The 27,493-nt window shown below is 41.2% G+C and overlaps 1 protein-coding gene across 8 annotated transcripts in view; it reads left to right on the top strand.

Annotated features, from left to right (window-relative positions):
- Positions 1–27,493, top strand: part of BCAT1 (branched chain amino acid transaminase 1) — a 179,139-nt gene that overhangs the window by 6,765 nt on the left and 144,881 nt on the right. For 3 of the 8 annotated variants that reach the window (XM_060165295.1, XM_060165296.1, XM_060165300.1), the window contains exons 3-6: positions 5,104–5,304; positions 12,479–12,589; positions 15,225–15,344; positions 24,230–24,393. In XM_060165295.1, coding sequence (XP_060021278.1) covers positions 5,104–5,304; positions 12,479–12,589; positions 15,225–15,344; positions 24,230–24,393 — 596 coding nt within the window. Of the gene's footprint in view, positions 1–5,103; positions 5,305–12,478; positions 12,590–15,224; positions 15,345–17,350; positions 17,352–24,203; positions 24,394–27,493 lie in introns of those variants that run through there. The other 5 variants (XM_060165297.1, XM_060165298.1, XM_060165299.1 and 2 more) reach the window with 5 other exon arrangements.

The raw sequence follows: 27,493 nt of genomic DNA on the forward strand, positions 1-27,493 counted from the left end.
TTAATCAACTTCTCAACCCAAGTTGGGCGGGTTGTATAGGAGGGTCAAGGTAAAAGGGAGGGAATTGGAAAGAGTGGGAGGAATATTCATGAGTTATATGAGAACAGGGGTGTGATTTGAACCCAGAACTGATGCAGCTCTCCTTTTCAGTCCTTGTACGTGCTTTTTGTGCTTTTCCGGTTGTTATGGCAATCGTCAACTGTCATGGTGCTGGTGAGGGTGGCATTTAGCTAACTTATTACAATGAGCGTATAATGGGGCCCAGGGTCTAGTGGAAGTCACATCTTCCTCCATCTTGGGCCTACTTGGTTCTAAGCAGTTCTTGTTTTTTTTCTTTCAGCTTCGTCCTGAAACTTAGATGAGTTTCTATTGGTTTCTATTCAAGGGAGGGGAAGGGGTATGATTCTGGGGCGACAACCTTCATAACAGAATGAATGAATAACACTTGTTCACAGAGGCTGCCACCTGTCTTTGGCCGGCAGCAAGTGTGCCTGAGAAGGAAGGCTGAGCCCTTGCATCTTGGTATTTGCTGTGCTTGTTTAGTGCACTACCTGAGCCACTGTGCTGGTGCAGTGTTCACTGAGTGAATAAAAAGGCAAAATACTAAGAATAATAAAGCAGGTGAGGAAGGAAGAGTGAGGGAAGGAAAAAATAAAAAGAATCACCCTACAGTTTGATATGAGGCAAAGCCATAGTCTTGTTTTTAAAATATTCTATGCAGATTGTTGTTGGAATAAAGTTGTATATATTCCATTGCCTATTGGTTTCATGGCAGGTAGGGTTACTGGAAAGCCTAGAAATCCTGAAAGGTAGATGGACCCTGTGTGGTTTGCTTCTTGTTGACTAGCTAATGATAGAATTGTTTGTTTGTTTTTTTCACATCTTTATTGGAGTATAGATGCTTTACAATCTTGTGTTAGTTTCTGCTGTACAACAAAGTGAATCAGCTATGTGTATACATATATCCCCATATCCCCTCCCTTTTTGGTCTCCCTCCCACCCTCCCTATCCCACCCCTCTAGGTTGTCACAAAGCATCTAGTTGATCTCCCTGTGCTATGCAGCTGCTTCCCACTAGCCATCCATTTTACGTTTGGTAGTGTGTATATGTCAATGCTACTCTTTCACTTCATCCCAGCTTCCCCTTCCCCACCCCCGTGCCCTCAAGTCCATTCTCTATATTTGAGTCTTTATTCCTGCCCTGCCACTAGGTTCATCAGTACCGCTTTTTAAAATTCCATATATATGCATTAGCATACGGTATTTGTTTTTCTCTTTCTGACTTGCTTCACTCTCTGACAGATTCTAGGTCCATCCACCTCACTACAAATAACTCAGTTTCGTTTCTTTTTATGGCTGAGTAATATTCCATTGTATATATGTGCCACATCTTTATCCATTCATCTGCTGATGGACACTTAGGTTGCTTCCATGTCCTGGCTATTGTAAATAGAACTGCAATGAACATTTTGGTACATGACTTTTTTGAATTATGGTTTTCTCAGGGTATGTGCCCAATAGTGGGATTGCTGGGTCATATGGTAGTTCTATTTGTAGTTTTTTTTTTTTTTTTTTTTTTTTTTTTGCGATACGCGGGCCTCTCACTGCCGCGGCCTCTCCCGCCGCAGAGCACAGGCTCCGGACGCACAGGCCCAGCGGCCATGGCCCACAGGCCCAGCCGCTCCGCGGCACGTGGGACCCCCCCGGACCGGGGCACGAACCCGCGTCCCCGGCATCGGCAGGCAGACTCCCAACCACTGCGCCACCAGGGAAGCCCCTATTTGTAGTTTTTTAAGGAACCTACGTACTGTTCTCCATAGTGGCTGTATCAATTTACATTCCCACCAACAGCGCAAGAGGGTTCCCTTTTCTCCACACCCTCTCCAGCATTTATTGTTTCTGGGTTTCCTGATGATGGTCATTCTGACTGGTGTGAGGTGATAGATACCTCATTGTAGTTTTGACTTGCATTTTTGTGGTTTTGATTTGCATCATTGTGGCTTTGATTTGCATTTCTCTAATGGTTAGTGATGTTGAGCATCATTTCATGTATTTGTTGGCCATCTGTATGTCTTCTTTGGTAATGATAGAATTGTTTAGCTAATGTTAGAAATAGCAGGTGGAGGAATTCCCTGGTGGTCCAGTGCTTAGGACTCTACACTTTCATTCCCAGGGCCCGGGTTTGAACCCTGGTTGGGGAACCAAGATCCCGCAAGCTGTGGGGCATGGCCAAAAAAAGGGAAGAAATAGCAGATGGGAGGTTGAGATTTTTTTTTATCTTTTTTTTTTTTTTTTTTTTTTTTTTTTGCGGTACGCGGGCCTCTCACTGTTTTGGCCTCTCCTGTTGCGGAGCACAGGCTCCGGACGCGCAGGCTCAGCTTCCATGGCTCACGCACCCAGCTGCTCTGCGGCTTGTGGGATCTTCCCGGCCCCGGGCACGAACCTGTGTCCCCTGCATCGGCAGGCGGACTCTCAACCACTGTGCCACCAGGGAAGCCCTATCTTACTTTTTTTTTCCCCCCCTCCCCTTCCTCCCTCCCTATCTTACTTTTGAAGAACCATGCAAATTACTGGTTTTGTCACTGAAAAAGAAAAAAAAAAAGCTAAGGTCTGTTACCTTTGCAGTATTTCAGATGTATCCAGAATTCAGGGATAAAAAACTCACCCCTTCTACTCACTCTCTCTGCTACATTTTCACCTACTTTCATCTTTCTGCTTTTGTTTTGTATCTTACTGCTTTCCCGTTATTAAGAAACTTTTATTAATCGTGTTAATAGGTAAAATTTTGCATTAAGTTTGTCTTACTATATTGATATAGTTCTAGATTTTTCTTAGCCCAGGATCCCCCCAGCCACTTTTTCAAAAAAGCTAACTAAAGCAAAAGCACAGGTACTTCCTTGTGGAAGAATACTGTGAAACCATTCATGTAATAAAAAGTTTATGTTAGAATTTCACTCACTTTAAATCCCGGCCATCTTCTGTGAATGAGTCTGTCATTCATTACGGAGTGCATCTGAAATCAACCAAAGTTATTTTCAGCATTTAAGAAAACTTTACTGCTGTGTGTGCCGGGCACTGTGCTAGGGCTGGAGATTTAACTGCAAATACTCTAGCCAGATTTCTTTTTTTTTTTTTTTTTTTTTTTGCGGTACGCGGGCCTCTCACTGTTGTGGCCTCTCCCATTGCAGAGCACAGGCTCCGGATGCGTAGGCTCAGTGGCCATGGCTCACGGGCCCAGCCGCTCCGCGGCATGTGGGATCTTCCCAGACCAGGGCACGAACCCATGTCCCCTGCATTGGCAGGCGGACTCTCAACCACTGCGCCACCAGGGAAGCCCCAGATTTCTTATCTAAACAGTCAAGAAGGATTGGCAAGCTTTTTGAATGGGCCAGATAATAAATATTTTTGGCTTGAGGGTCATCAGGTTTCTGTCACAGCTAATGGACCATGCCATCAGGTGAAATTTGCCCAACATCCTACCTAGTCTAGAGGATAAGGGGAGAGAAATGGAATTCAAAGATCAAAACAATTTAGCTGGAATAAATTTATTTTCTTGCACTTAGTAAAGGGTTTTAGGTTAACTTACTTACTTGGATTAAGTACTGATAGAAGAAATTTTTTCCCCAAAGTTTTGCATTTTACTGGCATATTCCAAAGTAGCGTTACTAGACTGGCCTGAAAATTACAGTTAATATGTTGTCCTTAATGCCTTATACTTTATAATGTGAGCTTTCTGGTTGTTTTGAAATAAATACCATTTTTATGTTATTTGGCAGCCTGAATGGGAGGGGAGTTTGGGGGAGAACGGATACATGCATATGTATGGCTGAGTCCCTCTACTGTGCACCTGAAACTATCACAACATTGTTAATGGGCTATACTCCAAGATAACATAAAAAGTTAAACAAACAAAAAGTAAATAACATTTGTAGCCTAAATGTTTTTCTAAAAATAACTATCATTCATAATATATCAAATGACTAAAGCAGCTCTAAAGCAGTGAATTAATCCGAAGTAATTAGATTATTTGAAAAAATAATGATCAGAGCTGGTGATACGAAGTGAGATTCTGTATTTGATTTTGGGGGCCAATGACTACTTTTGTGTATAGAAAGAAATGGAGTCTGATCTTCCTTAGAACCTATTAACAGCTTGAACTTGTCCTTGGTTAGTGTTGTTTTTAAGTGGTCTAAAAGCTCCTTCCCCTGTGGTTTTTGTCAGTATTCTACCGCTATTGTATAGTTAGTGGTGCTATTGTCTATGATCCGGATGCTTACGTGTTGGCCATTTGTAATAGGCAAGCCGGCTGTGGAGAGCTGGTGAAATGGGGCTGTGTGAAGTTGTTTCCTATTACTCTTATTTATCTTTCTTTGAATAAGGGGTCCTTTGTTCACTGTTTCCTCAATACAGAATAGAGGATTTATATCTTAGTGTTCAATCTCTACTTCTGTTTTCAACGAGGAAAACATTTGCTTCACTCTGCTTGCTGCCTGTCCCCTACGACGCACCCAGAGGGTTTTGGAAGCCTTCTGCCAAGAATTCTTTGGGGGAGCTGGAGTATAACCATCCCAAGAGCGGCAGTTCTTAATGACATTCTTTTTAGTTTAACAAGTCATTGTGAGTGTTGCTGTTTTCATTCTAAGACCCCTCTTTCTTCTTTCTCGAAGGATCCACATGGGTTCTATGGTGGGAGTGAAGAAGAGATATGTTCTTTTAGCGTCATTTAACTCCATCTACTCTTTGGTCCCTGTTTCTAAATGCCACTGAATTTTGGTTCTGATATTTGTTCGGCAGTATACCTTGCAGAGATTTCTCTTTTTTTTTTTTGCTGTACCCTGCGGCCTCTGGATCTTAGCTCCCTGACCTAACCACTGGACCGCCAGGGAATTCCCTACATTGAAGAGATTTTAAACAACAGTCCAAATTCTGAATGCAGGCATGATTTGCTTCTCTCACACAGTGTTAAGTTTCTGCGTTAGTTGCCAACATTTAAAAGTCAAATGACGGCCAGTGACTTAAATTGTATCTGTCTTTTTACCCTCTGTCTCATCTAGCCATGGATGTTCAGTTACTTTTCTTTAATGGTGCTGATTTTCTTCCCCAGGCTAAAGATCTAATAATCACACCAGCCACCGTTTTAAAGGAAAAACCAGACCCCAATACTCTGGTTTTTGGAACGGTTTTTACGGATCACATGTTAACAGTGGAGTGGTCCTCGGAGTTTGGATGGGAGAAACCACACATCAAGCCTCTTCAAAACCTGTCATTGCATCCAGGTTCGTCGGCTTTCCACTATGCGGTGGAAGTAAGTACTTGGGAATTAATGATGGCGACATGCTTGGTCTTCACTGGGGTTCCTAAGTAGCTCCCCCGCTCAAATAGCTTTAGGGCAGCAGGGCTTTACCATATTAACTAGAGGCAATCATAAATGGCCTGTAAACAGTTGTATTGAGGGTAAGTCTTAAGAACTAAATTTTCAGATAATCTTGAATTTTTTAAAATCTCAATTAAAAAATCATGTAGCTGGTAAGCACGCTGTAGGGTATACAGAAATAAAAATATAATGTGCACATGAACTTGTAACATCGGCTTATAATATCATTTAAAAACTTATTTAGAGCAAATGGGAATGACAGTTGGCAAGAAAATTAGCAACCAAAAAGCCTGTACTGTTAATATTTCACTAAATCACCTCTCTTAGATCTTCTAATGATTGAGGAGAGGTCATTGAGTACAATATTATATTTAATTTTAATGCTAACTGCATGGTTTTATGACAGCAATAACTTGTAGTTAGGCATGTTAAGGGACATGTAATTAAATGTCATCCTTCAGGCACGAGTGGGATAATTATAAGCATAAAATATTAAATAGTTAGAGGGTGCTTCTCTGGTCCTTCTCAGGATACACACTTAGCCAGATACACTCCCCATTCCCTTGACCCCAGTATATTTTACTCTTTTTTAATGTGTTAAATTAAAACACATTAAGAATATTGGGGTATAGAAATGAAGCAATGGCCTACTTACTAGGAGACTAAAAGGTGGTAATAGTAAATATTCAGAATGATAATGATAAAATAACTACATTTGTTTATTGAAATCCTGCAATATGCCCTGTACCTAGGTATCTTCTACGGGTCATTTCATTTAATTGTTTTAAGTGAAAAAGCATATGGTTAATTATTCAGGTTCTGGAGTCAAACTTCCTGGGCTCAAAGCCTGTCTGTGGTCATATTATTTTAATCCAAAAGTGAACGTACGAATAATCTCCTTGGATTTCTTTCTCCTCCACTCATCAGCCCTACTGATTTTAGAATCCTATTGATTTTATTTTTAGAGCTACAATTACATGTGGTTTTCTTGATTTCACAAGTATTTTTTGATAAATATGTGAAGATTTCAAAAAGTGAAGGAGAGACATGTGAAGTGTGAGTAGGGAACCTGGATGAAAGAAAATGCAATTTTATTACAGTTACTTCATTTTTCAGGTTGATATTAATCTTTAGTGAGATAAAATGTAATTTGAAAAACTGGAAAACATGTACTATTTAATGAATACTTATGAATGAGTGCCCACGTAGCTACCACCCGAGCAAGGAAATAGACCTGGACCCTTTGAGCATCCCAGAAGCCTTCTCGTGTCCCTTCCGCATCATAAACCCTGTATCTTCTGGCGCTCGTTATTCTTACTTTTGTGGTAACTTTGCTTTGCTTTTCTTTTTGGATTGTATGTATCTCTAACACTTCTTTTTGCTTCTTTCTGAACTTTGCATAAGTGGAATTATAGTGTGCATGCATGTGTGTTTGTGTGTGTGTGTGCGTGCGTGCGCCCGTGACCCTGTTTGAGCTCAGTGTTATGTGAGCTCTAAGCATCCAGGACCAACCCTAATATCTGTGGGTCCTGGGACAAATGTACAAGCAGAGCCACCCCAAAGTCCACCCTCTATCTCTTTCTGTCCTGGCTCCATCCTGTACCACCGGGGGCCTCGCGCACACACGTAGATGCCCACACCACTTGCAAATGGATGACCCTTGGCCATCTTTGGACTTAGATGTGGACATCCTAGTAGTCCTGTCTGTTCTTAAGAGGATGAAACCAAGGATGCCCATTGAGGCCCTGAAAATAGGATCAGGGCCATTTGGGTAGGGAATTCTGGGGAACTGAGTACTTGGAGTCTGTCTAGAAAAAGGATTCAGCCAACTACTTGCTCCAAGGGGGTCACAGCTGGAGAAAGACAGGGGTGACAGGCCCTCTAAAGTGTGAGGCTCCGGGCAGAGGCCCAGGTTATCTGGGTCAAAGAGTGGTAGGTACCACATCATATGCTCCTTGAAGCAATAGGATTCCGTTATGTGAATATATTCAGTCTGTTGTTGACGTGTGCTTGTGTGGTTTCCTTTTCTGTGAACAATCTTGTACATAGTATGCTGGTGTGCTTGTATACATGTTTCTTTAAATCAGCAGTTCTCAAAGTGCGGTCCACAGACCCCTGGGCTCCCCTTTCAAGAGATCCCGTGTCCCGTGCATCGGCAGGCGGACTCGCAACCACTGCGCCACCAGGGAAGCCCTGTGATGACTTTTTGATGTGTTCATTTGCTTATTCTGAACCACAGTCCCCAGAATAACATTTTTCATCTCCTGCTGGGGATGGACTGCAAGGACATTCTCTTGTGAGCACTGGAGGACATAGGAAGGCAGTGGCGGTTTTGTTGCGTACACACGCCTTCTTCTAGTTATTCAGTCACACACTAATTTAGGTGCTGTTTGAAGGAATTTTGCAGATGGGGTTAAAGTCCCTAATTAGTTGATTTGAAGTTGATCAAAAGGGAGATTATTCTGGGTGAGCCTGACCTCAGGACTTCCACGCAGCAGCTAGGCCTACACATGCACTCAATCTCTTCCGCTGCCCCTCCTTCCTGACTCACTTGCAGATGGACTGCAGCCCACACCTCCTGGGTCCAGCCTGCTTGTGATCTTCTCCTTCTCACAGCCTGTCCTACAGATTTTGGACTTTGCTTAGCCAGCCTCCACAAATGCGTTGGGCATTTTATTCTAATAAATCTGTAAATGTCATACGTATTTCTTTTCTTTTTTTGTTTTTTTAAAATAAATTTATTTATTTTTGGCTGCGTTGGGTCTTCGTTGCCATGCGTAGGCTTTCTCTAGTTGCGGCAAGCGGGGGCTGCCGTTTGTTGCAGTGCACGGGCTTCTCATTGCGGAGCATGGGCTCTGGGCACGCAGGCTTCAGTAGTTGTGACACACGGGCTCAGTAGTTGTGGCTCGCGGGCTCCAGAGCGCAGGCTCAGTAGTTGTGGTGCACAGGCTTAGTTGCTCCGCGGCACGTGGGATCTTCCCAGACCAGGGATCGAACACGTGTCCCCTGCGTTGGCAGGCGGATTCTTAACCACTGCGCCACCAGGGAAGTCCCTGTTTTACGTATTTCTACTGGTTCTCTTTCTTCTCAGTTGAACTCTGACTGACGGACCATTGAATTTTAAGGAATTAACAGAGTATGAAAACCTCATTGATGGGGTTTGATTCCACAGTGTAACTAACCTTTAAGGGACTGCCACTTGTCAAGTTTTGGAGGAGTATCAGAGAAGAAAATCCACAATTATCTGAAAAGGTTATCAAAAATACTTCCTTTCTCAACCACATATCTATATGAGACTGGGTTTTCTTTGTGTACTTCAACCAAAACAACATTGCAAGAGATTGAATGCAGAAGCAGATATGAGAATCCAGTTGTCTTTTGTCGAGCCAAAAATTAAAGATTTGCAATAATTTTAAAACAATGCCACACTTAACATTAATTCTCTTGGAAAATATAGATAATTTTAATGAAAATATTTTAACATGTCATAGTTTATTGTTAATAAATAAATAAATTTAAAATTTCTCACTACTGATAATGGTAAATATTGATAGAATTACCTTATAAATAAAAGCTCTTTGGGACCTTTATAATTTTTAAGAGTGTAAAGACATTCTGACACCAAAAAATTTGAGAAATGCTGCTTAAGGGTCTAGGAATATGCTGCTGGTACTGGATATTAACTTCATTTTTACACAAAAAGGGTAACTATTTTCCATAGTGATTTTACCAGTTTTTACACCCACCAGCCATGAATTAGCAACCACATTCAACCATGACTCATCAACCTTGGCAACTCTGAGTATAACCTGATTTTAAATTTTTAGCCAGTTTAATGCAATGGCATATTATTGAGATGTTTATTTCAATGGATATCTCTTTATTTGAAGTCCCTGCTTGTTTCCATCTTTTGCTCACTATTGTGTTCCCTTTCTTTTTGATCTTTAGAAGTACTTTATATATTTTAGATATGGGTCCTTTATCAGTTATGTGTTTTAAGTATCTTTTTTGACACTTTTTATTCTCTCCAGAATTTTTTGATGACAAGAAATACATTTAAATTTTAAAAAGTTGAATTTATCAATCTCTGCTTTATGTTTGGTCCTTTTGTGTCTTGCTTAAAGACTCTTTGTCTATTCCTAGATTATGAAGACATCTTCCTATATTATTGATTTTTGTCCTTCACAGTTAGGGCTTTAATTTCAGAAGTTGATTTTTGTATGAAGTAGGGTCCAATTTTTTTTTTTCCCCTACAGATACCCAATTGTCCCAGCACCATTAAAAAGACTGTTCTTTTCCTCCTGATACATTATGTCACATCTTAACATATAGGCATGGGTCTGCTTCTCGATCTCCACTTGCATTCCATTGTCTTGTCTATCTGGGTCTCTATTCTGTTTCATCATTTTGCTTGTCTATCTGGACAAATGCCACACTGCCTTTATCTCCAAATCATTATAATGAGTCTGGATGTCTGCTAGGACAAATCCTTCTGTTTCTTCAAGAGTGCCTTGGATATTTCTTGGTCATTTGCTTTTCCATATTACTTTTAGATTCAGTTTATCATGTCAGTCAACTTTTGTCATTCAGTTTGTTACAAGAAAAATAAATGCCCTGACATGATTTTCATTTGGATTGCATTAAATATATAAATCAATTTGGAGAGAGTCTTTATAATATTGAATCTTTCAATCTATGAGTGGCGGATTGCTTTCTACATTTAGTTATGTCTAATGACTTGGTAAAATTTTATAGTTTCCTTATGGGTCTTTCACTTACCTTAGATTTTCCCCACTTAAGGATTCCTTTTAATTCTACCGTAAATAGTGTTTGTATTTTCTAACTGCTGCTGTTACATGGGAATATAATTTTGTATCTGGTTACCTTGCCTAAACAGATAATTTCAAAAGATTATATCAGTTTTTGTGTATTTTCTATGTTTAATCTTATCTGTGTTGCATGATCTATGACAGTTTTATTTTTTTCTTCTCCTAACTTTATGCTTTTTATTTTATTATTATTATATTGGTAGTACAATATTGAATTACAGTAGTTGCAGCAGGCAGTGTGTGATGTTCTCAATCTGAAAGGAAAGCTTTAAATTTTACCATTTTAATAGATAAACAATAAGGACCTACTATATAGCACAGGGAACTATTATCTTGTAATAATCTATAATGGAAAAACATCTTAGAAAGAATATATAATATGTATATATATATATATGTATATATATATATATATATAAAAACTGAATCACTTTGCTGTACACCTGAAACTAACACAACATTGTAAATCAACAATGTTCCTGTTCAATTAAAAAAATTTTTTACCATTTTAAGTATAACGTTTGCTACAAGTTTATTTCTCACATAAGGAAGATTCCTTTTTTTCTTAGTTATCCAGGAAACTTTTAAAATTCATAAACGAATGTTCAGTTTTATCAGATGCATTTATTACAATGAGATGATCATATAGTTTTTTCCACATAAACTCTTAATATAATGAATCTCATTACTGTATTTTCTAATGTTAAACCCAACTTCTATTACTGGGATAAATCCAGCTGAGTTAGGCTGTGTTATTCTTTGTGTATTTTGCATCTGTATTTTTCAAGTGAGATTATCATACAATCTTTGCATAAATTTGAACCTATATCAAATGTGTATAATTTTTAAACTGGGAAGTAAATTGAACTCTACGAAGTTACCTTCTTTATCTCCAGTAAAGCTTCTTGCCTGAAAGTCTTTTGTTTTATATTTAGCAATATAGCCTCACCAGCTTTATTTTAAAAAGTATTTGTACGATATATTGCTCTCTGTGCTTTTTTGGGTTTCAGATGTTATCAGCTGAGTTAATCTGACAACCATATCTTTTAACTAAGGCTTTAGTCCTACTACATTTAAAAGATTACCCATATATTTGCACTTCAACAAAACATCTCAGTTTTTGCTTTTTAATTGTGCTCCAGGATTTATATTTCTTTTCTCACGTAAGCTTGAAGGCTGTAAGCATCTAAAGGCCCTCCTTTTCATTCTCATTCAGTTCAACATATTTTCTAATTTCCATCATTTTTCTTCCTTGACTCACACTTAATATTAAGTAATGGGTTTCTTCTTCTCCAAAATGTGGATATCTTGGGGTTATAGTTTTGGTTTTGATACCTAGCTTATCTTAAGGTCAGAAAACATGTGAAAAGAACATGCCTTCTACAGGTGGCGTGCGCAGGGCTCTGTGTGTCCATTAGGTTAGTTTGTTGTTCCTGTTCAAATTGTCCATATCTTTACCATGTTTTGGCCTATTTGTTCTATCAATTACTTAGAGAACCTGTGGTAAAAATTTCCCTTTTTAAAAAAAGATTTTAATTTTATTGCAGTGTACTTGATTTACAATGTTATGTTAGTTTCAGATGTACAACAAAGTGATTCAGTTACACATATACATACATTCATCCTGTTTTAGATTCTTTTCTTATGTAGGTTATCACAGAAAAAAATTCCCTTTAAAATGATTGATTTTCCTCTTTTCTCTGTATTTGTCAGTATGCACTAAATTCAGTCTTTTCACGTCCCTGCCCATGTTTGTCTGTCGCAGCTCCCTGAGAAGGTGGCGTGGCCCTAACATAGTATAGTCTTGAGCTGCTTGGTTTCTGTGATTTGGGAGACTGAACCAGCTCTGGTCACATCTAGATTACCCGCTCTCCAGAGTTCATATGAGCCAGATAAAATGAAAAGATACATGGGTGTTTGGGGGTGGATTGGGGGCCGGGTACTGCGGGGCCTTTGATTCCATTTCTATTTTCTAGGCAGTCAGTCAGTCCATGTTGTGTGGAGATGTTTTCTTCCAGCCTCCACTGATGTGTGTTAACATCTGGCTCCTGTTAAGCAAAGGATAGCTCTGAATTCCCACCAGATCTTGGTAATAAAGGAACTTCTTATTATCCCAGTGACTGTAACCAATCTGTCCGGCTTTTCTAGATTTAGGGTCTGTGTCAGTAGCTTTACATGGTAAAGGAGATGAGGGCCCATAGAAAAGTCAGTCTTTTGAACACAGGGATTGTTTTCATTTAGTTACCTTGTAACATTTATTTCTCTTTTATCTTCAGTTATTTGAAGGATTGAAGGCATTTCGGGGAGTAGATAATAAAATTCGTCTGTTTCGGCCAAGCCTCAACATGGATAGAATGTACCGGTCTGCTATGAGGGCCACTTTGCCGGTATGTATATTTAGGAGTTTCTCTTGTGTTTCTCTTGCTGTAATGGGTCACTGAATTCCACCAGAGAAACCATTTCTGAATACTTAGATCAGTATTTGGTATAAACCATATGAGTACTGAATTTCTTTCTGATCTGTTTTTTAATCAGTGAGTTAAAAATACAAGGAAATAACCATTTGGCAACTCCACAATCTGTTTCTTTATGAGTGTCTGTGGGAGATAATGGGATAAGGAAGAAAAATATGCCTCAAACTGAAATAATAAAATTTAAAGACCATACGAAATTATGATATGAAAATACAGTGTACTGCACAGATATATGTGGGATGTTTTGCCTAACTGCTTAAGACACTAGCAAGTATGCAGTGATTTAAGTAGTTGTTTAGATATTTTAGCCCAAGTTTTATTTAAAGAAAAAAAAAAGGATATATAAAATGGTTTCTCACGGCCACTGGGTCCTGGCTATAACATTGTTTTTTATGGAGCAGAATTCATTCTAAGGTGGGTTGGATTTAGACCCTAAGGTTCATGCCTAGGTACGAGGTGACTTAGATTGCTTTCATTCCCTGAGACTTGACCAGGCTGTCTTTCTGAACTGAATGAAGTCTTTTCCCCCTTTGACATACTTTGTTTGTCCCTAACCTTCAGCTGTGCGTTGAAGAAGCCCAAGTGATGACTCCTTTTTAGCCAGGCTCTTTTTTTGCCATATGCGGGCCTCTCACTGCCGTGGCCTCTCCCGTTATGGAGCACAGGCTCCGGACGCGCAGGCTCAGCGGCCATGGCTCACGGGCCCAGCCGCTCCGTGACATGTGGGATCTTCCCGGACCGGGGCACGAACCCGTGTCCCCTGCATCGGCAGGCGGACTCTCAACCACTGCGCCACCAGGGAAGCCCTTCCTTCTTCCTTTTATAACACATGCTTCACCGACCTTCTTCAGAGGCAGAAGGGAAATTCAGGAAATTTCTTTGGACTCCTTCCTAGTTCCACTCTTTACCCATTACAGACAAATCATTGGGAAATGCTTTAAAATGAGGACAGAAGGAAAGGGAAGTAACATTTATTGGACAGCAACTGCCACAAACTGTGTTATGTGGTTTTACATTCCTTGCCATTTTAATCATAACAGTAAGCTATAGTCATGAAGGTATGTATTGTAAATTTTAGCAGCACCTTTGTACAGAGAAGAAAACTCAAGCCCACAGAGGTTCAATGACTTGCCTAAGATGACACAGACTAATGGGACAGGGCAAGAGCTTCACTAGGGATGTAAGTTTTAAAATCCCTAGTGAAGTTCTTTCCACTAAATCTTACATCTAGACAGCAGTATCAGAGATCCCGTGCTTGATACAGGGAGATGGTATGTCCTATATGATTGGCAATCCCGATTTCTATAACATTACCACACTGTGATTGCTGTTGTAAGTTAGTATTTAAAGAGCCAAATCCTGTGTGTTTCTGACTCATTTTCTACCTTGGATAACCCATAGCATCTCTGAAAGTATGTTTCTTTGCCCTGCCAAGTGAATAGAAACTACTTATTTTATAAACTGTCACCCACCCATCTAGTATATAAAACCCTTTTTCACCTTAGAAGTAAACTACTCTTTGCTTTTGCCCATTTTCCTGTTGGATCATCTGTCTCTTTCTTACTGATTTTCAGGTTATCTTAACGTTTTCCTGTTACGATCCTTTGTTGGTTATGTTACAAATAAGTTCACCCAGTGTGTCACTTACGTCGTTTGAAGAACAGAAGTTCTTAAGTTTTAAATAGTCAGATTTTGTCCATTTTTTTCCTTTATGATTTATGCTTTGTGTCTTTTATTTAAGAATTCTACTTTAAGGTGACAGAGATATTTTGTATGTTTTTTTATAAAAGTCTTAATGTTTTCTCACATTTAAGTGTATAATCCAACTACAGTTGGTATTTGGTTATGGTAAGAGGTAGGGAACCACTTTTTTATCTTTCTCATGTGGATAATCTCTCATTCCATCACAGTTTGGGGAAAAGTCACAGAAAAAAGGATTCTTGTTTGGGTTTATTATTGTTACTTTAAAATATTTATTTATTTATTATTATTATTTAATAAATTTATTTATTATTTTTATTTTTGGCTGCATTGGGTCTTCATTGCTGCACACAGGCTTTCTCTAGTTGCGGCAAGCGGGGGCTGCTCTTCTTTGTGGTGCACAGGCTTCTTGTTGCAGTGGCTTCTCTTGTTGTGGAGCGCGGGCTCAGTAGTTGTGGCTTGGGGGCTCTAGAGCACAGGCTCAGTCGTTGTGGTGCACGGGCTTAATTGCTCCGCGGCATGTGGGATCTTCCCGGACCAGGGCTCGAACCCGTGTCCCCTGCATTGGCAGGCGGATTCTTAACCACTGCGCCACCAGGGAAGCCCCTTATTATTTTATAATTAAAAAAAATTTTTTTTGCCCGCACTGCACGGCCTTGTGGGATCTTAATTCCTCGACCAGCATTGAAAAAGGGCCACTGCACTGAAAACACCACGTCCTAACCACTGGACCACCAGGGAATTCCCTATTATTACTTTTTTAATAGTCAAAGCTTTCATGAGGATCATTTCTTACTGCTACAATGGAAGAACATTGCATTATTCATTATGTTTTTCATTCCTTCAGGCATTTGACAAGGAAGAGCTTTTAGAGTGTATTCAGCAGCTTGTGAAATTGGATCAGGAGTGGGTCCCCTACTCAACATCTGCAAGTCTGTATATTCGTCCTACATTCATTGGAACTGAGGTGCAGACTGACTTCCTGTTTTGGGGTACTTTGGTGGGGGAGTTATCATTGTTTATGCTTGAAACTTCTAGTATGTAGTTTGAAAATAGCCCCCCCAGTAGCATCATTAATGCTCCTTTCCCTTGATTATTAAGACTGTAAACATTTTTTTAAAGGGCCAGATAGTCAGTATTTTAAACTTTGTGAGCCATATGGTTTCTGTCACTAATCAGCTCTGCCACTGTGGTACAAACACAGCCACAGACACCAACATAAATAAGTAAAGAAATGAGCGAGGCTGTTTGCCTTCTGCTAATCAAGACTAACCATGATCTCCTCAGCTTAGCGGTGTAAGGCCAGGTAAGTGCTCCTCCAAGGTAAGAGTGGTAATGGTTTTGAAATTTGGAGGAGAGAGAGCTGCTACTTTTTTATCTTCATTTTCCTCATGTTTTGGGATTACTTGGTAAGGAGAGGGAGTGGAGGGCCCTCTTCCCCCACAGAAAATGTTGGAAATAAAGTTCACGGTGGATATTAGGGGAGGCACTTGAGAGCTAGGGGAACAGGTTTAAACAACATGGCTGTGAGATCTCCCAGTAGCTCACAGTCTATTGGTTGGTGCCCTTGCAAAGGAAGGACATGCCTGGAGTGGCCAAGGCCATCTGTGCGGGTGAATATGTGATATAAAATATAAAGACCCTGTCCCTATCTCCTTCCTCTGCTGGGTAGGGTTGGCCTTATGGAGAATGGGTGATATGAGAGATAATTGATGGGGGGAGTTGAATGTGGGTGGGGGGGATGAGGGGGTGTGTGGCATATGGAGATCTTCAAGGATAGGGGCAAGGAGACAGAGCTTTTGCTATAGTCTAACCATTCTGCTCTCTACGAGGTAATTGTATGGTTACCAGATTTTCCACTAGGTCGTATGGATGCAAGCAGTAAGGCCAGAGGATAAGTACCTAAGTGGTCCTTTGGGACCCTTTTTGATGCCTTTTGAAATACTATTGAGAGCCTACGTAATGAATTTCATGAATTGCAGTCTCCCTCATAAGCTTTAAAGAATTGGGACAATTTAAAAAGTCATCTTCTCCTTAAGTTTCTGACATTTTAATAATGCTGAGTTTTTAAATATTATTATTTAACTTCAGACTAAGAAGAAGTAATTTTTTAATTTTGTTGAAACGTTTCTAATCTCAAAGCACTACCTTCTAGGTATCCTGAGGTGCTTTCCCACTCTGAGATCTGATTCTTCTATTCCTAGTTTGTTGAGAGTTTTTATCATGCATGCAGGTTGGATTTTGTTGAATGCTTTTTCTAAATGTCTTGACATGATTATGTGGTTTTGTCCTTTATTATAATGTATTATATTAACTCATTTTTAGATGTTAAAACAACCTTGTATTCATTGGCTAAATCATACTTGCTCATGGTGAATAATACACATTATATCTTGCTGTATTCACTTCGTGCAAATATCTTGCTACGAATTTTTGTGTCAACGCTCATGAAACGTGTTGGTCTGTAGTTTTCTAACATACCTAGTTCTGTGATTTAGTCAATTCTTTAGAGTCCTGGAATTCTGTAATCTAGAGTTAGACAAGCTTTTAAATCTGATTTTATAGTCTGGCTGGTTGTCCCAATAATCCTGTCTATTGGTAGCCCTCAAATTTTTGCATATGAATCACCCAGGTGTTGTTTAAAATACACATATTTATCCCAATCCCCAGAAATTTTGGTCGAGTAGGTCTGGATGGTGATTCTGATGCCTGCTCAGATTTAAGAACCTCAGTGATAAAAATCCTGCCAAGCAGTCCTCTCCCACTGCACTCGATCAACTTACATGTTGGATCACGCTTTGGACCTAAGAATCAAGAAGTTTTAAAAATCTGCTTTCCAAGAATTGAAAGCAATAACTGATACCATCTGATGAGTCAACACTATTTATATTTGGTTGCTATGTTTATATCAACTAGAATCTTCTAATTCATGGTATAGGCAGAAAAAACAATAGCCTGTAATTCAGAAATGAGCGTGATATAAATAGCATTCAGTGAAGTATATGGGTTTAAACATTTGTGCACCACATGAATGTGTATACAGTCCAGTCTGGTAATTATCACTTGTTGCCTTTTCATGGTGGCTACATTTGATATGTGAGCTACTGGCTGGAGGATTGGAGCCAGTGGGTTCTAGGTCACTAGGATTCTTTCATCGGCAGGCGGACTCTCAACCACTGCGCCACCAGGGAAGCCCTATCAGGCCACTCTTAACAATGGACATCCTCTTGAGGCTGTTCTTGCCCATTTCAACATTATTACAGGGGAAGATTGTTTTTATTCTCTTTGTTTTTACTTTTTTGGAGTGTTGGTGCACATGGTTAATAATGATACCGCGCAGTTCAATGCACTTACCATCGCCGGGCAGAAGGGAGGCCCTCTCTTTGTTTTTTAATTCCCTTTTATCTTCCCTACTCTCATCTCCTCTTCCGCCATTGGAAATCATTCTTATGTATTGAACGAATATTCTTTTGGTTTATATGGGTTTTAAGTATCTCTTATTACCTTGGATGCCTGTAATTTTAATTTATATAAATGATTTTGTCTTACACATCTCATTGTGTCTCTTAACATTTTCCCTCTGTGCTGTGTTTCTCATTTCTATCCAGGTTACTATGTGTAGATCCAGTCCATCACTTCTAACTGCTGCAGAGTTCCCCATGCTAGACACTAACCACACTTTGTCCTAGTTCCTTTACTGGGATTCCATTTCCCTGTTTCCTTATATGCAATGAGCAGTTTGAAAATATGCAACCTAGGGAATTGCTGAAAGAGTTACTGTTTCCCTGAAAGATGTCGTAGGCCAATCCCAGGAAAGTCCAGCTGTCTTTCAGGGAGGTCCTGGTTCTCTTTGATGAAACACAGTGGTCCAGTCTGTCATCACCCCCATCACCTGGCATTGTAAGGTTCTCCTAAGTGCCAGGCGCTATGCTTGGTGCCATCCCTGCACTGACTGACAGCAGCCCTGTGTGTAGGTGCCACTGGCATCACTTTAGAGATGAGGAAACTGAGGCCCACAGAGGGGAAATCAGAACCCCTGTGTTCTTGCCTCTGTGCTGTAGCATGTTTTATGCACTGGTTACTGTGCTGTTCTAGGGATGCTACCTCCCTGCCTTCATGGAACTCAGTGTCTCATGGAGCTTGTGGGAGTGTCAGACCCATGGAATGAATGTGTTGATAGATGTAGGTCAGTGTGGTGAAGAAATGGGGCCTGGTCGAATAAGACTGCTTGTTGTGGTAACTCGGATGGGAGCTAATAAGTGCTTTCCCGTCTTGTTTCTGTTTTTGTTTTTTATGGTAATTTAGTTTGACAAGGATGTCAATACAATTCATTGGGGGAAAGTATAATCTTTTTTTTTTAAATTTTTATTGGCGTATAGTTGATTTACAATGTGGTATTAGTTTCTGCTGTGCAGTAAAGTGGATCAGTTATATCGATATATATACATATATACCCACTCTTTTTAGATTCTATTCCCATATAGGTCATTACAGAATATTGAGTAGAGTTCCCAGTGCTGTACAGTAGGTTCTTATTAGTTATCTATTTTATATCTAGTAGTGTGTGTATGTCAATCCCAATCTCCCAGTTTATTCCTACACCCCATCTCGTTTTAATGTAAATCTGCCTTCATGTCCATTTCCTTTCCTCCTCTGAGCTACCAGCTTTCCTGCTCTCAATTATAGTTGACATAATCATTCCAGATTTTATATATTGTATTATATATTTTACAATATGTTATATGTATTCTATAACACACATGTATAGTCACACTAAGTCTAAAGTTCATTCACAATGCTTCTGAGTTTAGGAATATCCGTTTTCACATGAAACCTGCCAGTATATTTCTGGGATTTTAAAGGAGGGATTTGGGGGAGGGAAAAATTTGATTAGCAAATTCAGATAGTACCAAAAGTATACAATGGAAAGGAAGTTTCCTTCCTACTCTTACTCTGATCCAGAGTCCACAGTTCACCTCCTTCTGAGCAATTCCTGTTGCCAGTTTTTCTTGTATCTGTCTAGAGATATATAGAGATAAATATACACACCTCTTACCTGCTTACATGTGTTTGTACATTAAGTATTATCCTTCTTTTTACAAAAATGGCAGTAACTCTTTGCCCAGTTTTTGCCAATACTCAAGACTGTTTTCAAATGATTTTTCTCATTGGCTGTGTTGGTTCTTCATTGCTGCACGTGGGCTTTCTCTAGTTGCGGCAAGTGGGGGCTACTCTTCATTGCGGTGCACGGGCTTCTCACTGCGGTAGCTTCTCTTGTTGCAGAGCACAGGCTCTAGGCATGTAGGCTTCCGTAGTTGTGGCGCATGGGCTCAGTAGTTGTGGCGCACGGGCTCAGTAGTTGTGGTGCACGGGCTCAGTAGTTGTGGTGCACGGACTGTAGAGCACAGACTCAGTATTTGTGGCACACAGACTTAGTTGCGCCACGGCATGTGGCATCTTCCTGGACCAGGGCTGGAACCCGTGTCCCCTGCATTGGCAGGCAGATTCTTAACCACTGCGCCACCAGGGAAGTCCAGAGAAGGGATGTCTTAGTCAGCTTGGGCTGCCATGACAGAATACAAAGATTAGGTGTCTTAAACACCAGAATTTATTTCCTCACAGTTCTGGAGGCTGGAAGTCCAATATCCAAGTGCCGACAGAGTGGGTTTCTGGTGAAGCCTCGCTTAGTGGCTTGTATATGTCCACTTTGTCACTGTGCCCCTCAGGGCGTTTCCTCTGTGTTGGGGGAGGAAGGGGGGTGCGGGAGGGAGCAGGGTGCACTTGCTCTGGTGTATCCAGGCTGACAGGATCAGGGCCCCATCCTTTTGACCTCATTTAACCTCAGTTACCTCCTTAAAAGCCTTATCTCCAAATGCATTCACATTGCGGGGTCAGGGCTTCAATGTATACATTTTAAGTAGAAAATTGAGGAAGAATCTGAAGGGTTCTGTATGGTTTGAACATGGGTTGCCTAGAGTATGAGAGCTGTGGTGAAGGCTGAGGGTAGAAGGAAGGTCTGGTTTGAACTCTCTTCACATTAGGAAATCCTGGGAGTTTCACTGTTTTTTTTTTTTTTTTATCAAACTCATATCGAAAAAGAGCTCTGGACTAAGAGTAGAAGGTGTAGAGCTTAATAACTGAAACTTCGGGTGAATCATTTGAGCCTCAGTTTCTTCAACTTAAAAATAGGAATTATAACCCTTAACTTCCTGGATTGTTGGATTTTCTGAGATAATGGCTATGGAATGTCTTGGAAACTGAAAAGTACTGTGTAATTATTGAGGATGCGGTACGGCGGGCCTCTCACTGTTGTGGCCTCTCCCGTTGCAGAGCACAGGCTCCGGACGCACAGGCTCAGCAGCCATGGCTCACGGGCCCAGCCGCTCCGCGGCATGTGGGATCTTCCCGGACCGGGGCACGAACCTGTGTCCCCTGCATCGGCAGGCCAACTCTCAACCACTGCACCACCTGGGAAGTCCCTTTTGATTAATATTATACTATCATAAACTACTCTTAATTGTAGGAGTAGTGCAGAATTTAAATTGCTTTCCATGAAAGAAGGGAGAATTAAGAAAAAGGAACAAATAATGGTTCCTTGAGGGTAGAAACAGACCTAATCACCAAGTTCCCTTCCTGATAAAGGAAGGGAACTTGATGATTAGGTCTGTTCCTACCCTAAAGTTACATTCCATAAAGTTTCCCTGTTTCCCTTCCATAAAGTTACATTTTACTTATTCTCACTCATGAAGCAGTGACCATTTTCAGTAAAGTCATAGTTCTTTTCATGAAAAGACATTTGACATAAATAATCATTTAAGGATGAAGGTGACTGAGCTGTGATCAACACCAGTGCTTGAAGTGCTTGTAAAGCATGAGTTGACCTTGCTTAAATTTAAAATAAAATGTTAGTACACATAAACACATTTTTTTCTCAGCATTGAAGAACTCTAGTCTATTATTTACTTGCTTGCTAAGAGTAAAAGTATTGCTTGAGGGGCTTCCCTGGTGGCGCAGTGGTTGAGAGTCTGCCTGCCGATGCAGGGGACACGGGTTCGTGCCCCGGTCCGGGAGGATCCCACATGCCGCGGAGCGGCTGGGCCCGTGAGCCATGGCCGCTGAGCCTGCGCGTCCGGAGCCTGTGCTCCACAACGGGAGAGGCCACAACAGTGAGAGGCCCGCGTACCGCGAAAAAAAAAAAGTATTGCTTGAAGGTTTATCAAGATACTCTTTTCTAGAAATAGATTTAATGCATGTTATTCTGTTTTCCATCTGTGCTCTCTCTACTACCACCTAGTGGAATAAATGCAAGTTTACCTGTCAATTAAATCAGGGGAAGGAAATGAATAAGATGAAATTTATCTCTGAAAAATATTTCCATGATCATGAGTTATTGTTACTTTTTAAAAAATATTTACTTATTTATTTGGCTGCGCTGGGTCTTAGTTGTGGTGTGTGGGATCTTTGTTGCGGCACGCGGGATCTTTTAGTTGAGGTACGCGGGCTCTTAGTTGCGGCATGTGGGATTTAGTTCCCTGACCAGGGATCGAACCCGGGCCTCCTGCATGGGGAGCGTGAGTCTTAACCACTGGACCACCAGGGAAGTCCCTGTTACTTTTTTTAATAGTGTGTAGGTTGCAAAATATACGTGAGTGAGAAAAGTCCAGGCATTCATGTGGTATTTAATAAAATGCTTGTTAGCTTGTTCATAAATAAGCTATTTTATTTAGAACATTAGAAGCTAGGTAAATTACTGAGATGTGTCCTGCATATTGTATTTCTAAATTATGTTGAGAAGCTTAATTCCTCATTATAATGGTCAATAAAAATTTTTTTTAAATATTAAGCTTCAAAGCATTGCTGATATGAAGTGTACTTACTTAACTGATAGGTAAATAAAAGTGCAGAGATAAGATAGTCAATTTTTATCAAAGTTGGGAAGAAAGGCAGATGTGTGTGTTATTCTGAGGATTTCTTTTCCAAGTAACGAAACCAAAAAAAGCAAATGGAGTTTAAGTCTCCTCATTCTTCCCTCGTAGGGGTGTCCTCTTTAGTCCCCACTAAAGAACAGACACAAATGAGCAAAAAAACCAAAACCTGTGGTCGCTTGCTGACTCATATCTTTTGTTAGTTTGTTTGTTTGTTTTTTTTTTTTTTTTGCGGTATGCGGGACTCTCACTGTTGTGGCCTCTCCTGTGCTCCAGACGCGCAGGCTCAGCGGCCATGGCTCACGGGCCCAGCTGCTCTGCGGCATGTGGCATCTTCCCGGACCAGAGCACGAACCCGTGTCCCCTGCATCGGCAGGCGGACTCTCAACCACTGCGCCACCAGGGAAGCCCTGACTCATTTCTTTAACTCAGTTATCCGTCACCTATAATCCGTTTGCTCTGGGGCCAGCCAAGCCCCGCGTGGTCCTCACATTCACATGGAGTGTGAATGGACTCAGCTTCCCATTTCCTACGCCTTTCCGATGGCATCAGTGTGCACATGTACAATCACATTTTATTCTGCTCATGGATATTTTCCCTACCTGATTCTTGATGATCTGGGCACAAGTAGTGGGTGAGGGGCCTTGAGCTAATAGGTAGTGGAGGAAGAGATTTAATTGAAATTCAGAAAAAAATATATCCCTAGGTCCACTTTCAGTCAGTTTCATCGAATATTACAACAGCCACAAAATCAGGGGAACGGAGTCTCCTCTCATTACTTCCACGCCATACTACCACCCCATCCAGGCAGACCAGGTTCCTTTTGAAGACTAGACACAAGTATTTTATATCCCAACACTTAATGTAAGAGTCCTGACTTGTTTTCTTACTCGTGTGGTCTTGAATTGCACAGGATAGCCCAGTGGCCTTTTTTGCCTTTATAATACGTAGCCCTCAAAACTTTTCAGTCTCTGTTTTCCTCAAAAAACAACTGGCAGTAATTACTTAGAACCGCTTCTGTGCTGGAGGAATTTGTATGATTTCGCATCGTTGGCTTGTGATTTTCCAGTATTGGTGGGAGAGGCCATTTTCTATCTTTGTCATTCCTGACACGAATTCCTGAGTCCTTCATCCTCTTGTCTTTTTTTGGGGGGGGGAGGTTACCTTGTCTGGTGTCTTTGCTTCTGGTGCAGCTACGCTCCTGCTGTCTGCTGTCTCTCACAGTCAGGTGTGCTAATGGCACACTCCCCCGAGCCCACTGCCTGCGGGAGGCACTGGCATGTCCAGAAGCAGAAGAGCAAGTTAGAGAAGCAGATATTAGGTTTCACCCCCAAAGACTGAAATCATGTCTAGGTTCTTCCCTTTTTCAGTTCCCAATCAGTGCAACACTGAAAGGTGTTATATGGCTAGTTGTTAAAAATATACTCCTCTGAAAAAGCCTACTATTAAAAAAGTTGACAAATTTGCTTTTCCTTTAAAATCTTAACTTAGAAAGCAAAGTAAAATGGAACCAAAGTACCCCATTCTCGGTATTTTCTTCTTGAAAGAGAAGACCATCAGGCTTGTGTAACTCAGCTTTAGAAGTAACAGCTGTCCGGGGCTTCCCTGGTGGCACAGTGGTTGAGAGTCCGCCTGCCGATGCAGGGGACGCGGGTTCGTGCCCCGGTCCGGGAGGATCCCACATGCCGCGGAGCGGCTGGGCCCGTGAGCCATGGCCGCTGAGCCTGCGCGTCCGGAGCCTGTGCTCCGCAACGGGAGAGGCCACAGCAGTGAGAGGCCCGCGTACCGCAAAAAAAAAAAAAAGTGCACTTAGAAGTAACAGCTGTCCGTAGTCCCTTCTGGGAGATGGTTACAGATCTCTTCTAGACTTTGAGACTGGTGTCTGCATTTTAAATTAACAGTTGTGTGTACTTTTGCTTTATTACAGCCTTCTCTGGGAGTCAAGAAGCCTACTAAAGCCCTGCTCTTTGTAATCTTGAGCCCAGTGGGACCTTATTTTTCAAGTGGGAGCTTTAATCCAGTGTCCCTGTGGGCCAATCCGAAGTACGTAAGAGCCTGGAAAGGTGGGACCGGGGACTGCAAGATGGGAGGGTAAGTCAGTCTGTGTTTCTGTCTAAAGGAAAGAGTCCCTCGTGACCATTTAGTTATTGCCATTTCACTTCAATACAAGTACATATATTAGTTTTTACATTGTAATGCTCATTTTTCTTCTGTGTTTAGTTTTCAGTGTTTTGAATGTGCTGGTTGTTTAAAGGATAACCTCTGTGGCCCCCTCGTAAGGGAGAAACATTGACTGTTATACATAGGCAAGAGCTAAAGTAACTAAACCAGGAATAAAAACAGTGCTTTGAATGAACTACCCCTGGATGCTGGGCCCTGGCCGCAGGCTGAAAGTTGGCATTCAAGAGCATCTGGTGCTGGGGCCCAAGCTCCCAGTTGGCTCTGAGGAGTCCTGTCTGGGGAAGATGCCTGCTTCATGAAGTGCTGTCTTCATTGCCACAGATTGTAGACAAACCTGCTGCCAACTGGCTGAGGGATAGCCGTGCTTTGGCTTGGTCAGGCCAGTCACATAGGCCATATGTAGCTGGCTGGAAATAAAAGAGCATTTGCAAGTGTTAGACAATTTCAGGGGTGGACTTGGCCGTGAATCGGGAATGCCCTGATGGGTGAACAAGAAGTGCTGGATTAACCGGCATGGCTCTTCCTTTGTGTGTATCACACACCCAGGGCAGCAGCAGGCCCGCAAGGTGACTCAGTGACCGTCTTCTGGTCCCTGTTAACAAAATGTAGATTCCTGGAGCCCTGGCAGAATTGAAGGATGTGCTGCTGGGATGCCAGAGAGACATTGACAGCTGGCTTTGACCCCACCATAGACTTTATTTCTTTCTTTTCTACCAAGAAAATAGCATGTTGACAAAATTCTATGTCCTGTCATCCCTGTTGGTGTTCCCTCATAACTGCATTCCCTCGAGGGGTTAGAGAAACCCTGTTGGAGTCCACTAAACTAAAGAAGTCACTTTTTTCCTTCTGCGCTAGAGCACTCCTTCCTGACTATGTCCTAGGCTAGCCAGGTCCAAAACTACTGTTGTTTGCTCTCTTGATGTCTTTTTTACTTGTTCAGACTTCTTCACAGAGCGTATGCATATGCACCACTGCATACCACCTGTATTACTCTATTAAAACTTCTCTTAGGGTGCAGTAAAGCAACGATCTCGATGAAGAGATAATAACTTAAACGTTTTTCTTCTTTAAACCTTGCTCTCTAGCTCCCCCTACCTGCTTAGGGAAAAGTTAACATGGGAACACTGAGAAATTGGAGGGAAATCTTTAGTTTGGTGTCTAGGCAGATGGTTATTTGTTATAAAGAAGATATAATGCAGTCTCACAGAATATATGATCACTATAGGGCAATTAAATATTAATACTTTCTGGGACTTCCCTGGCAGTCCAGTGGTTGAGACTCCGCGCTTCCAGTGCTGGGGGCGCGGGTTCGATCCTTGGTCGGGGAACTGGGACCCCACATAACATGAAGGTCGGCCAAAAAAACAAATAAACAAACTTTCTGTACAACACAAGGAGTGAGCCCCAGTGTTACTATGTACACCTAGTGTATCAATATTGGCGGGGAAACTGAAGTGGGGGAGTAAGGGTATATAGGAGCTCTATTTTTTGCTCTGTTTTTCTGTAAACCTGAAACTGCTCTAAAAAATAAAGTCAATTATAAAATAGTTAAGCTCAGTTGGACCAGAATCAGTGGAAGTTGACTTGAAATCTCTTAGAGGAGAGAGTACTAGATCTCATAAGTAAAAGGAAAAATGGCGAGAGGGCAGGCGGGAACCAAAGAATGGACTTGTCCCACACATGCCTGTTGTTTCCAAGAAGTTCCAAAGCTCTCTACTCCTGTCCTTCCCACCTGGAGGAGTCCAAGGGAAACAAAGGATTTTGCATTTACCATCATCCAGTTTAGTTGACAAATACTTTTGTCAGGAACCTTAGATTTGTGTATTATTGCTCTTTTCTAAACATAATTAATTAGTTACCTTCTAAGCTTTTTTTAAAAAATCAATTAGTATTTATTTATTTATTTTGCGATACACGGGCCTCTCCCTGTTGTGGCCTCTCCCATTGTGGAGCGCAGGCTCAGCAGCCATGGCTCACGGGTGCAGCCGCTCCGCGGCATGTGGGATCTTCCCGGACCAGGACACGAACCCATGTCCCCTGCATCGGCAGGCGGACTCTCAACCACTGCGCCACCAGGGAAGCCCTCTATGTGCTTTTGAACAGACCAAAGGGCATTATACTTAGGAGAGAAATTGTTTCTTTGTCTTCAGATGTTTGTCTCAACAAGTTTATCTTATGAACTAGAGAAAAGTCAATTAAAATAGTCATTAAAAAACAACCTTAATTTCATAGGCTATAACAGGCTTATATAGCCTGTTTCTTGACTTTTATTATTTTATTTTTGCCAAACATTCTATGCAGAATATCAAGCAAGTATTTTTACTTGCCAAGTGAATTCAGTGATGCACAATATGAACTGACGTGCTTTAGTTCATTTATAACCCAATAGTAAAAGCAAAAGAGCTGCATCTGGGCCTGCTGGCTCCAAACCCATGCTCTTTCTACCAGACTCCCCCTGCAGCCTGGTTTAGACTCATTCAAAAGTACTCATGATGTAACTCAGTTATTGCCTATTTGCCATTAAAAACAAAAGCCCTCCTGCATATCAGAATTGTGTCCTCTCCAGACTGACCGATAATTTACGTTTTATTACCTGTGTTTTGAAGTATACATATTGAAGGTCTTTTAAAGGAATCTTAACACCTTGGATTGAGTAAACCCCTTCATGCCCCAGATTGCAATAGCCCTATAGTATGATGCCTGTTTCCCATAGCTTTCTAGAATAGTTTAGTTATTAGTCAATAGTCTTTGAGTTACAAGTCAGAAAACCAGCTCAAACCATCTTAAGCAGAGAAGGGATTGATTGGCTCATGTAAGTGGGATGGTAGCTGTGTTCTAATAGGAGCTCAAATCATTGTTGCCAGGTTTCTTCTGCCCTTGCCTGTGTCCTGCCCATGCTGCTTCCTCTCCAGTCCCTCTTCCCTCCCTTTCCCTCTGCTTCCGTCCTACCTCCGTCTCTTGTCATAGCTTCTGACTATGTGTTAATTTAGGGCCCTCCTACTTCAGATGC

This window comes from Lagenorhynchus albirostris, chromosome 11 (assembly GCF_949774975.1).
Source record: "Lagenorhynchus albirostris chromosome 11, mLagAlb1.1, whole genome shotgun sequence".
Lineage (NCBI taxonomy): Eukaryota > Metazoa > Chordata > Mammalia > Artiodactyla > Delphinidae > Lagenorhynchus > Lagenorhynchus albirostris.